Below are 13,412 nucleotides of genomic sequence, written 5' to 3'. Positions count from 1 at the left end.
GTCTTTTTGAGACAGGGTCTCCCAGTAGCCCCAGCTGGCCTGGAACTCACTATGTAGACCAAGCTGGCCTTGAACTCCCAGAGATCTGCCTACCTCTGCCTCCCAAGTGCTGGGATTAAAGGTGTGTGCCACCACGCCCAGCTGAGACCCTGTCTTTAAAAATATATATATTTATTTTTATTTTATGTGTCTAAGTGTTTTACCTGCATGTGTTTAAGTGTACCACATGCATGCAATGACCACAGAGGCCAGAAGAAGATGTTGAATCCCCTGGAACTGGAGTTACAGTCATTAGCCACCATGTGGGAATTGGGAATTGAACCCATGTCCCTGCAAGATAACCATTGAGCCATTTCTCTGGCCTCAAAGAGAGCTTATTCTGAGCCAAATGTGAGTGATAAGACTAGGAACACAGATGCAAGTTGGCCCAAATGACACATGCCTCAATAGGAATGAGACATGAACTTTTATAGTCATAGAACAGCAACAACATCATAAGTCAAGGCATCTACCAAATACATTGGTGGGGATGATAAGAAGGGGGTGATTTTCAGATGCTGTCTGGTGACAGTCTTACCTTATAGGTTGTTGAAAATGAGTGGTCTCCTAAGAGCTTAGTTAATGAATACATTCCAATGTCCATCTGGTTTCAGAATCTGATGCTGTCTCTTTATGTGGGTCATTTCTGTGGAGCCCTGGGAAGAGTTCTCTTGGGCTCTGTGGATTAGGTGTCCTGATATCATCCTTGGGATGGTCTTAGTCTTCTGTGCTTTGGAGGAACTGGCTGGAGAGAGAAGTGACGTGCTGTGGTCTTTCTGTTCAGGTACTTTGTGCTGGACTTTGAGGCTGGCCTCCTGCAGTATTTTGTGAATGAACAGAGCAAGCACCAGAAGCCACGAGGAGTCCTGTCTTTATCTGGAGCCATTGTGTCCCTGAGTGATGAAGCGCCCCACATGCTGGTCGTGTACTCTGCCAACGGAGAGATGTATAAACTGAGAGGTAAGTTCTCATCCTGGGGGCCTTGTGGCTGCTTTACAGGTGGTGGCTCTCTTGTTTTTGTGATTGAAAAAAAAAATCACCTTTAGGGTCGATGAGATGGCTTACTCCGTAAAGGCTTCTGCTGCCAAGGCTGAGGACATGAGTTCAATTCCTGGGTTCCACATGGTGGAAGGATGAACTGACTCCAGCAACTTGTTCCCTGACTTCCCACATGTGTCTGTGATGCATACATGTGCATACACAGACATAGACACACACACACACACACACACACACCCATACACACTTGTTTTACATGAAGCTTCACTTTAATATCCTGCTGGGGACTGTGCTATAAATACAAAGCAAACCCTTTAAGGGCCTCTATTATATACCCTCTTCCCAAAGTTTGAGGGTTACAGTTCCAACATGACAGGAAGGCATGGTGGCAGGAGCATGACACTGTGTGTGACATGGTGTTCACAGTCAGGAAGCAGAGAGAGGTGAACGCTGGTGCTCAGCCTGCTTTCTCCTGTTTATTCAGTAGGCATTCCAGCCTGCAGGATGGTGTTGCACACTTAGGGTGGGTCTTTCATCCTCTGTGTAAATGCCTTACACATTCAGAAGTGTTTCCATGGTGATTCTAAATCCAGTTAAGATTAGCCAACACACACACACACACCCCACAGAGAAGGAGACAGAGAGAAGAGAGAAGAGAGAGAGAGAGAGAGGATTTGTTATTTAAGATCTGAGCAAATCTGGGCCATGTTAGGTACAATTCTTCCTTTTGCCTTCATTTTTCTAAAGAAAAAATTAGCCAGGCATGGTGGCTCACACTTTTAATCTCAGCACTTCGGAGTCAGAGGCAGGAGGATCTCTGTGAGCTCAAGGCCAGCCTGGTCTACATAGTGAATTCCAGGCCAGCTAGGGCTTTAGGAAGACCCTGTCTCAAAACAACAAAAATTAATTTCATAGAATGTATTTTGTTCCTATTTCTCCCCAATTTTGCTTTTTTATATAACAGTTTTCTTTGCCCAAGTAAGAGCAAAGAACCAGAGACAGGGCCTTGTCAGTGTCCTTGGACTGTGCCAGGGACTGCTGTGGACCCACACTGAGGCCTGACTGCTGTGGACGCACACTGAGGCCTGAATGCTGTGGACGCACACTGAGGCCTGAATGCTGTGGACGCACACTGAGGCCTGAATGCTGTGGACCCACACTGAGGCCTGAATGCTGTGGACCCACACTGAGGCCTGAATGCTGTGGACCCACACTGAGGCCTGACTGCTGTAGACCAACACTGAGTGAGGGTCTGGATTTCCGCCTCTCAGTTCAATTTTCACTTGTTCTACTGCCAAACATTATGACCCCAGAGATGGCATAAGTTACTCTCTCTGTATTATCTAGATACAAACTCTAGCTCAGAACCTATAAAACAACTCAAAGGCCTATGAAATAAAAGTGCCTGCAGTTGAAGAATTTTTTTCTGAACTGTGTGACTGTTTCTTGCTCTTTTTGGGGATTCACACCGAGTGCCTTCCAGATGGCGGGATTTATGTGGTCCTTGTTTTCACTTTGCCATTTGTTGCTTAATAAATTGTCAGCACAGAAACTATAGTAAGGAAAAATGTAATGGCATCCACCCCATCTGTGGTTTATAAAGTGGCACAAAGCCACACGAAAGAAACTTCAGTTTGTTCCATAGATGAGCCATCTCAATTTGTCCATGAGTTGTTAATAACATTCTGTGGATTATTAAAATCCAGTTTTTTTATTTTTAAAAATATTTTATTTTTATTTCTAATTATGTGTCTGTGTGGAGGTTTGTGCACATGAGTGCAGTGCTTGAAGAGGCCAGAAGAGGGTGTCAGATCCTTTAGAGCTGGAGTTACAGGTGGTTGTGAGCTGCCATGTGGGTGCTGGGAACTGCACTTGGGTTCTCTGCAAGAGCACAACTGGGCCATCTCCAGTGCCCCCAGGTTTTTATTAAGTAGCACTTTCAATAGCAAGTCCAAAAGCTTTACTGCCTCTATGAAATAGTCACAAGTGCTAAATTTAGCTGAAATTTTACCAACTTCAAAAATGGCAGCACAGATTTTGAGTGTTACAGCTTCTCCGTGGCCTGTCTCGCTTGGTGCTCATGGTCATTTCTCATTTCTCTGTACGTGATAAACTTGGTTTGGGATGATGAACAGCATGGCTTTGGGGAATATTTTTGATGCAGAAACTTTGAATGATGTTTTCTTTGCCTTTGGATGTTAATTTCCTCTGTCTTTACACCTTGCTTATCATATTTGTGCAACAGGCCTCCTGACAAGCAAATCATACGGGATTTCGAAAGGCCCAAATGGGACCATGCCCAAGATTGATTGATTGATTGATTGATTGATTCATTCATTCATTCATTCTCTCTCTTTTTCTTCTTTATTTCCTTTTTCTTGTCTCCCTCTTCCTCTCTCATTCTTTCCCTTTCCCCTATTCTTCCTTCTTTCCTCCCTCCCTCCCTCCCTTTTTTCTTTCTTTTGTTTTTGCGTTCATTTAAGACAAGAGTTTCACACTACAGCCCAGGCTGGCCTGGAACTTGCTCTGTAGCCCAGGCTAGCTTCATGCTTACAGCAGTACTCTTTCTCAGCCTCTTGGGTTGCTGGGATTATAGGCATGTGACATCACATGCCACCCATTCTCTAACTCTAGATTTCTTTACTTGGAAGTTCAAGCTGAAGTTGAATTTTGATAAAATGACATTCAGTTTCATTTTTGTAAACAAGTATAATTTCCATTGGATTTTTTGCATAATTAACATTTATAAGTTTATAATAGTATTTATGTAGTTAATTGCAGTTAAATTAATGGTTTATGTTTTATTGGAACTCATTTTATGACCATGATAATTAAGAATAATGTATATTATTTGATCTATGGGTATAAATGAAAGAATATGACAAATGATAAACAAGTACTTTAATCTTCTTCTCTCTTTGTCCTTCAAACCTTTATTTGTGCATTTGTATATGTGCATGAGGGTGTGTGTGTGTGTGTGTGTGTGTGTGTGTGTATACATGTGCATGTGGAGGCCATAGATCAAGATCAGATATCTTTCACAATTGCTTTCTAGCTTATTTTTCAAGATAGGGTCTCTCTCTGAGCCTGGAGTTCACTGATTCAACTAGACAGGCTGGCTAGCAAGCTCCAGGGATCTGCCTATCTCTACATCCCCAGGACTTGGGTTACAGGCATGTGCCACAGTACCTGGGCTTTTTATGTGGGTACTGAGGATTTGAACTCAGGTCCTCATGCTTGTGCAGTGCGTACTTCACCAACTGAGCCAACTCCCAGGCAACATCCCCTGCAAGACCCTTTAATTTTTAAAAAGTATTTATTATTTTATGCATATGTGTCTGAGTGTGTGTGTGTGTATGTGTGTGTGTGTGTGTGTGTGTGTGTGTGTGTGTGTGTATACCATGTGTGTGCAGATGCCTGGGGAGGCTGGAAAGGGATGTCAGATCCCCTGGAACTGGAGTTACATGGGGTTGTGAACTGCCCAATGTGGGTTCTGGGAACTGAACCTGGGTCCTCTGCAAGAGCAGCTCTGAACTGCTGAGCCTTCTCTTCAGCCCCAGTCATTACCTTTTTAAAAACAAAACCATGATCTCACTGTGCAATCCAGCCACAGTGGCATGGAACTTGCTATGAAATCCAGCCACAGTGGCATGGAACTTGCAAGTCCCTGTTGGCCTTGGACTTGAGAACCTTTGCTTCTGCCCCCTGAGTGCCAGGATTAGAGGTATGTGCCACCATGCCCAGCACTAATAACAATAATAATGATAATGATAATAATAATATCATCATCATTATCATCATTGCTACACCCCCAGCCCATGTATATGGGTGAAATCTGAGGCTTCCCAGGGCAGCATTTGGTATCCTCTTCTGTTCAGTCATCACAGGATTCCTTGAGAGCATGCTATGATGCTGATTCAAGTGAGTGCTTAGCTTAGTCTGTAAATGCTCCTGATTCTACCATGTAACTCGGATAGCAAGAGCTCTGTACCTTAATCCTCTTATTAGCCACACAAGCTAGAGGTACTTAAAAAGAATGCCATGTTCCTTGCCTGCTGCTGCCTGGTTAAATAAATCCAAGTGAATTTTTCTGACGATCTTGAAAAAAAAAAAGTCCTAATTGCTCCTGTAGCAGGCATTTCAGAGTACTTTAGTGTGCTCTAGGAGACTTTGCTGTTCTGTTCCAATGCCATTTGGTTCTTTTTGTAAGTTCAGGTTGCTTGAGAACACCGTGATCTGTATTTCCTCTTCCCTCTCTCCTTCCTCTCCCTCCTCAGGTCCCTATTCCCTTAGGTGGGCGCCAAAGTCGGTTGATAACACTCACGAACAATCTCTGCAAGCATTTCTTTCTCTGTGTTCTCTATTTTAGCTGCTGATGCAAAAGAGAAGCAGTTTTGGGTGACTCAGCTTCGAGCTTGTGCCAAATACCACATGGAAACAAGTCCTAAGGTAGGTAACCAGGGTGGGAGAGAGGCTTCCGAGTCACCTGGGAGCTGCTTGGAGCCCAGCCACCCATTTCTTTGGGCAAAGATGTTTTGCATCTTACTTTGTGTGTGTGTGTGTGTGTGTGTGTATACATGTTCATGCCTATGCACAGATGTGTGTGTGTGTGTGTGTGTGTGTGTGTGTGTGTGTATACATGTTCATGCCTTTGCACAGGTGTGTGCAGGTATACACACACATGTGCAAGTGTCTTCTTCATTGCTTTGCACCAGATTGTTTGAGGCAGGGTCTCTCACTCAGCCTGGATCTCATTAGTTCAGCTAGGCTGGCTGGCTACTGAGCTCAGTGGATCAGCCTGTCTCCACCCCTCTCAGTGCCAGTGGTTACAGACATGTACCTCTGTGCTGGAATTTTACTTGGGTGCTGGGGATCTGAACTCATGATTGCACAGCAAGTGCTTTACCCACTGAATGGTCTCCCCGGTCCTTCATCTAACTGTGAAAGTTATTCACTGTCACAGAATTCATCCTCATCCTGCTGCATCTTAATTCAAAGCTGTCTCAAAAGAAACAAACTTTTCCTGTGGGTAGAGTGCCGAGGTGTGCAGATGCCGGGGCCTGCAGACTCTCATTGCTCAGTCTTGTCAGTGCAGGCATCTGCTAACTGGCCTGTGGAGAAGCTTGAGTGGGTGACTTCACTGTGGAGGCAGCAGCCCCCACTGCACAGTTACACCAGTTATAGTTCAGGAAGACTTGATGGTGTCAGTAATTCTTAAAGAAAACCCAGACCTCACACTGATTATGTGCTTGCAAGAAGCTACCGGATGCTAAGTGAATAAAATGTTCTTGGGGATTTTGGCATCCAAGTCTGCCTTATTTAGCTTGTAGGATCTTGGGAGATCTTGTGTGAGATGTGAGGGAGACAGAAGGTGGACATTTTCATGGGTTATTGTGGGGCATGAATAGTCACTAAATTACAGGCATCACCACCAAATATATTTATCCAGAACAATAAATGTTGATTATAATGAACTCTCAAATGGCTTTTCCATTAGTTCAAACTTAGGGTATCCAAATGATTTTTTTTTTAAACATATTCCATGTAGTTGATAGAAAGACAGACACTTCAAACTACTTTTTAAAATTTATTTTTATTTTTATTTTTGTTGAAGTGCATGTGCTTATCAGGCAAGTGCTCTACCACTGAGCTCTGCCTCTAGACCCACACTTCAAACTTTAGTCCTGTCATTTACTATAAACTCTTTCATCCTAGCTAATAGTTCCATGAAATGCTTTAGTTAAATCTCTCCCTTTTTCCCTGTCTACCTCCTCCCCGTCCTCTCTTTCCTCTCTCCCCTCCCTGTTCTCCCTTTGACAAAGGGTCCTAATCTATAGACTGGCCTGGAAGTCACTGTGTAGCCCAGGCTGGCCTTTAACTCATGGCAAATCTCTGCAAATCTCTTGCCTCAGCCTCCCCAAGTGCGAGGTTTCCAGGTGGGAGCCACCATACCTGGATTTACGCCTTGCTGCTCTGCCTCCAAATACAGAGAAGATTAAGTCTAATTCTTATTTCTCCCACTGAATTTATTTTACTTCTGGAAAGACACTCCCTTTCTTCTGTTTGCTTTGGACAGTGACCCTCAGCGGTAATACCCTTCTTGGATGGCCCTGAACAGAAACTGCAGGCAGGACCCTTCTAAAGTCATTTCCCTTCTGACTTTGTTTTCTGGCCCCCACCAGAAATTACAGAGGGAGTTCTGGACATTGCATTGGTATTTTACATATGTCAGGCAGTTCGGTTTGGTTCATATATATATATATATGTATATATGTATTTAAGATAGGGTTTCACATAGTTCCAACTGATCTCAAACTTGCTCTGGATCCAAGAATGACCTTGAACTTCTCATCTTCCTGCATTCATTGCTATGCCTGATTTATGTGGTGCTGGAGAACAAACCCAGGGCCTTGTGCATGCTTGGTAGGCATTCTACCAACTGAGCTGCATCCCTAACCTTCCACCTTTTATTGTCACAAAATACATGAGCATAAAGTAAAAAGGCTTTGTCCTCACTTGCTGCCAGATATGTTTACTCTAGAGATAATTGTTCTCAATTCATTGTTGTGTGTCATTCTGTACTTTAAAGATTTTGTTTTGTTTTGAGGACAGGGTCTCCCTGTAGCCCCAGCTGGCCTGGAACTCACTATGTAGACCAGGCTGGCTTAGAACTCACAGAGATCTGCTTGCTTCTGCCTCCTGAGTGCTGGGATTAAAGGCATGGCCACCACACCTGGCCAACGTCTTTAAATAATCTTCTATAGAAGTTTTCTGTACAGGCACACCCTGTCTCAAAAAGACCCCCCCCCCCAAAAAAAAGGTTGTGGTAGGGGCTGGAGAGATGGCTCGGTGGCTCAGTGGATAAAAGCATGAGGACCTGTGTTCAGATCCCAGCACCCACGTAAAAAACAGGCTAAGCATGGCTTCGTATACACTGGTGACCACAACACTGTGGAGGATGGAGACAGGAAGATCTCTGGAATTTGCTGTCCACGAACCTCATTCTGACTTCAATGAGAGATCCTGTCTCAAGGGAGTAAGGCAGAGAGTGATAGAGCGGAACGTCTGATGTCGTCCCCTGGCCTCTGCCCATAGCTGGCCCACCCACACATACACATATACCACACTCACATGTATACATACAGTACAAAAAGGTGCTCTGATTTGCTCTGTCACTAATTTGGAGTACAGTAGTTTGAATGCCCCAGTCATTAACTTTAATAGTTACTTGTGTCCAGTTTTGGATGGCACAGGTCAACAATGGGTGCCCTGGAATTTTCCTGTTCCTTTCTACAGTCATCCCTACAGCTGAGTATGTCTTCAAACATCCATAGAATACATGTAAATTTTTCTTTAAATTTTTGGTCTTCCAAAGTCTTGCCCATGATAAGCCCTCACTACCACACTCCAACTCACTAATCTTTCTTATATGTGACCTGCTACTTTGTACTCCTCTCCTGTTTTTCTATTGATTTCTTTTTCCCTTTTTGATTTGCAGTTGCTCTTTGTTTATAAAGGATATTTATTTTTTTAACCTGTTAATTCTATTCTTTCTGCCTAGTAGGACATTTATATGATTTTTTAAAAAACTTTTGAGACAAGGTCTCACTATACAGTTGGCCTTGAATTTTTTCTTGCTCAGTGGAACATTTAATATTTTTATAGTTAAGTTTGTGAATATTTTCATTTTGGCTCTTAGATGCACATTATGTTTAGTAAAGGTTTCCCTTCCTTTTTTTTTTTTATTTATTTAATTTGTATGACTGCTTGCCTGCATGCATGTATGTGTACCACATGCATGCCTGGTGCCTGCAGAGGCCAGAAGAGGGCATCAGATACCCTGGAAATGGAGCTATAGGTAGTTTTGAGCCACTCTACCGCAAGAGCAGTGTGTGCTCTTAACCACTGAGCCAGATCTCCAGCCCCTAGTCAGGGCTTCTCTTATGTCAAAATGATGAAAACATGCTTCATTGCTTTCTTTGAGTGACTTTGTTGTTTATGACTGTAAGTTACCAGTTCATCTGGACTTTGTTCTGTGAGTGGAAAGTGCAGAAGGAGCCAGCCTTGAGTATCTTGGTATTTGGTTAATTGCTGGAGAGAAGAGAAGGACACGAAGACTGCCTGAAGGTAGACTGATTTCTTGGTATATGTTCTCTGGTTCGTTACAGGAATACTACTGGTTAATGTGTTCATAAGAGGACCCAAATAAAAAATTGGAAGTGTGAGCCTATAGGGTTTTTAATCTGGGAGCTAGTTGGTGTGATCATGCAGGGAATAAGTATTTTGACATTGTGAACAGATCTTGCTTCTCAAATGTGTTAAGTCTTTCTCTTTCTGTGATAGAAACACTGACCAAAGCAATTTATAGAAGGAAGAGTTTATTTGAGCTTATGGTTTCAGGAGAATTACAGTGCATCATGGTGGGGCGGCATGGTGGCAGAGGTGGCTGGAGCAGAAGAGAAAGCTAGGCTGTATATCTTCAAGCAGGCACAGGAAGCAAGAAAGCATCTTGAGATCTGGCAAGGCTTAAGAACTCTCTAAGCCTGCCCCCAGTGACATGTTTCCTCCAGCATGGTCACACCTTCTAAGACCTCCCAAAACAGTGCCACCAACTGGGGACAAAATGTCCAAATACTTGGAGCCTGTGGGGGACATTCTCATTCAAACCTCTACAACTACTCAGGTAGAAGTAAGCAAAAAAATTGAAGGTGGGCCTAAGGTGAATGGAAACTTGCTCTTTGTTAACTGTTTGCTTGAAGTGTGGTTATTAGGACTATATGCTGATCTGTTTTCTTTATTTTAATTAATTAGTTTAGAGACAGAGTCTCACTGTGTGTCCATGCTGGCCTGGAACTCAAAGAGATCCACCTCCCGAGTGCTGGGATTAAAGGTGTGCACCACTTCACCTGGCTTAATCCATCTCTTTCCTGAGCTTCTTCCTCATTCTCTCAGTGGATCTCTATAGTCCTCCAAGTGGACTATAAGGGAACAGAGTCTCCGCAGCTGCCTGGAGTCCTATCTTTTCAAGAATTTCAATTAATATCGAGTGTTTCCAGGGCTGAGGAGATGGCTCAGTTCATAAAGTGCTTGCTGTGAAAGCATGAGGACCTGAGTTCCCTCCCTAGAACCCATGTAGAAAAGCCAAGCTTGGTGGCATGCACCTGCAATTCCATGGGGAGGCTGAGACAGGTGGATCCCTGGGGTGAGTTCTAGGTAAAAGTGAGACACTGTCTCTAAAACAAGATGGAAGCCAGGTGTGGTGGCACACACCTTTAATCCCAGCACTCAAGAGGCAGAGGTGGTGGATTTCTGTGAGATAGAGGCCAGCCTGGTCTGCATAGCAAGTTACAGGTCAGCTGGGGCTATGGGAAGAATCTATCTCAAAAAAAAAAAAAAAAAAAAGCCAAGATGGAGTGTGACTGAGGAGGACACCCAAAGTTGATCTCTAGTCTCCACGTACACACACAGACGCTCTCACACATACAAACCCTTGACTACATATCAGGTCAATGAGGGACAGCCATCATTTTTCCAACTCAGACTATGGAGCTGATAAAGACTTTAAAGATGTCTGTGGGGCTGGAGAGACGGCTCAGAGATTAAGAGCACATGCTACTCTTGCAGAGGACATGAGTTCAGTTTCAGCACCCATGTTGGGCAGCTCACAACTGCCTGTAATTCCAGCTACAAGGATTTCTGATGCCTCTGGCCTCCACCAGCACCTGCACTCACATGTACACACACACCCCACATATACACATAATATAAAATAATAAAAATAAATTTGGGAGCTTAAGAGCATTAGCTGCTCTTGCAGAGGACCTGGGTTTGGCTCTCAGCGTCCACATGGCAACTGATAACCACCCATAACTTCAGTTCAAGGGTAATCCAATGCCCTGTTCTGGCCTTCGTGGGCATTGCAAGACATGGGTGCCCTTATATACCTCCAAGCAAAACACTCATACACATAAAATAAAAGCAAATTTAAATAAAGAAATTAAAAAGATGCCCGGACCTGCAGTTCTGGAACTGTGAATGGCTGTCATCAGCCCCTGGTCAGAGTTTGCCCAGTACAGATGGAAACTGAGAAAGCAAGGAGGGGATTTCCTGCAAAGATGCCTCTATTTCGTATGAGAGGCTGTCCTGTTCTTTCAGATATGGTATTTCTTTGCCTTTGGAAGGTTAAAAATGTCCTTTGCATTATAGAAGATGTTGGTAGTATTGATTAATCAATTGGCTTTAAAAATTGAGGTTTATTGAAATGTCATATTCTTTTTTCAAAAGTGTCATTTTCATGCAATAAAATTTATTCTTCTAGGTCTAAATTTCAGTGAGTGTGACGGGTATATTTGGTCTATATTGACCACAGTAATCACAGTTCTATCATCTCACACCTTACCTCTTTATGGCCACTCCCCCTTAGTCACTGCACCCATTGACTACTTTGTTAGCTGCAATTTTGCTTTTTCTAGATTTTTCTACAGATGGGATTATATAGTTTTTTTTTTTTATGTCTGACTGTTTCACTTACAAAAATGCTTTTGAATTTAATCCTTGCTATTGTATGTCTCTTTATAGCTGATTCTTTTCCATTTTTGCTTTTTACTGGCTATGTGGTACCTTTTCTTCTTGTAGCATTTCTTGCAAAAAATCAAAAATGGTTGATCTTAAATCAATCTCCAGACTTTTAAAAACATGTACTAGCCTTTCAAATATAAAGATCTGGCTATGGGGTCCAGCTCCTGTGGTTTATACAGGAAGAAGCTCCCACCAGGAGGCTACAACTGAGCACCTGTGTTAGTCAGCTTTTGTCACTCTGACAGAATACTTGAGAAAAACAGTAGAGGAAAGGTTTGCTTGCTTGTTATGTATGTATGTATATATGTATGTATGTACATATGTATGTATGTATGTACATATGTATGTACGCACGTGTATGCAGGTGTGCACAGGCATGCATGTGCATATGGAAGCTAAATGCCAACCTTGAGTTTTATTCCTCTGGCATCCTCTCCCTAATTCATTTAGCAGTGCTAGGAGTTGAATTTCGGGCTTCACACACTAGGCAAGTGCTTTCCCATCTGAGCTATTGGAAAATAGACAAGCCCCACCTTGTTTTCTGAGATAGGGTGTCTCACTGGCTTGGAACTTGCTAAGTAGGCTAGGCTGACTACTAGTAGTGCCAGGGTTCTGCCAGTCGCTGCCTCCCCAGTGCTGAAATTACATCTGTGCACCACACCACTACATTCAGCTTTTTTAAACGTGGCTTCTGGGGTATTGAACTCGGGTCTTTGTTCTTCCAAGGCAAGTGCTTTACCAACTGAGCCATCTCTCCAGCCCAGGAAAGGTTGATTTTGGCTCATATATTTCAGAGGCTTATCCCGTGGTTGCCTGGCCTCATTGCTATGGGCTCGTGGTTAGGCAGAAGTACAGCAGGAACCTTGGAGGAGGCCTGCTTGGTTGCTGGCTTGCAGGCTGGCTTCTTCTCAGCAAGCTTTCTTTCTTATGCGGTTCAGGACCTCCTACCTAGGGATAGTGCTTCTAACAGTGGGCTGAGCCCTCCTTCATCAATTAATATTCAAGACAGTCCTCCACAGACATGCCCACAGGCCAATCTGATCTAGGCAATTCCTCAATTGAGGCTCTACTTAGATAACTTTAGGCTGTGTCAAGTTGATAGTTAAAGTTAACTTGGACAGCAGGTATGAGTTTTTACTTGATTGTGGTTTCAACATTTTTTTGGTTTCTTTTTTCTTCTTTCTTCCAGACATGGAAGGTGGATTTACTTGTGGGTGACCTGTGTCTGAGTGTGTGTTGCAGGGTCTGCTCTGGTGCTAACTGGGCTTGGATGCCCTCTCCCTGGCCACTTATCCTGTAAGGATTAATATGTGACTCGTCATGTTGATCACTTAAGTAACGTCTTTCAGCCAGGCAATGGTGACATGGAATGTGTATTAGTTTTCTTATCATTGTGAAGAAATATCAAAACATAAGAAAGGATTTATTTAGGCTCACGGTTCAGGAGATACAGCCCATGGTAGAAGGGAAAGCATGGTGGTAAGACCAGCTCCTGTCTGTGGTGGAGAGAGGCTTCGTGTTCACATCACAGATCAGGAAGTAGAGTCAGCCAGGCAATGGTGACATGGAATGTGTATTAGTTTTCTTATCATTGTGAAGAAATATCAAAACATAAGAAAGGATTTATTTAGGCTCACGGTTCAGGAGATACAGCCCATGGTAGAAGGGAAAGCATGGTGGTAAGACCAGCTCCTGTCTGTGGTGGAGAGAGGCTTCGTGTTCACATCACAGATCAGGAAGTAGAGAGATAAATGCTTGTACTTAGCTGGTATTCTCCTCTCCCTCCCTCCCTCCCT

The 13,412-nt window shown here is 43.4% G+C and overlaps 1 protein-coding gene across 1 annotated transcript in view; it reads left to right on the top strand.

Moving 5' to 3' along the window:
* Osbpl10 (oxysterol binding protein like 10) overlaps positions 1 to 13,412 on the top strand; it is a 330,111-nt gene that overhangs the window by 101,741 nt on the left and 214,958 nt on the right. The window contains exons 2-3 of the mRNA XM_008830466.2: positions 824 to 999; positions 5,408 to 5,487. Of these exons, the coding sequence (XP_008828688.1) occupies positions 824 to 999; positions 5,408 to 5,487 (256 nt within the window). The remainder of the gene's footprint in view (positions 1 to 823; positions 1,000 to 5,407; positions 5,488 to 13,412) is intronic.

The sequence above is a fragment of the Nannospalax galili genome, unplaced genomic scaffold (genome assembly GCF_000622305.1).
Source record: "Nannospalax galili isolate Female #2095 unplaced genomic scaffold, S.galili_v1.0 scaffold695, whole genome shotgun sequence".
In the NCBI taxonomy this organism is placed as follows: domain Eukaryota; kingdom Metazoa; phylum Chordata; class Mammalia; order Rodentia; family Spalacidae; genus Nannospalax; species Nannospalax galili.
This window is presented reverse-complemented; position numbering and strand designations above follow the sequence as displayed.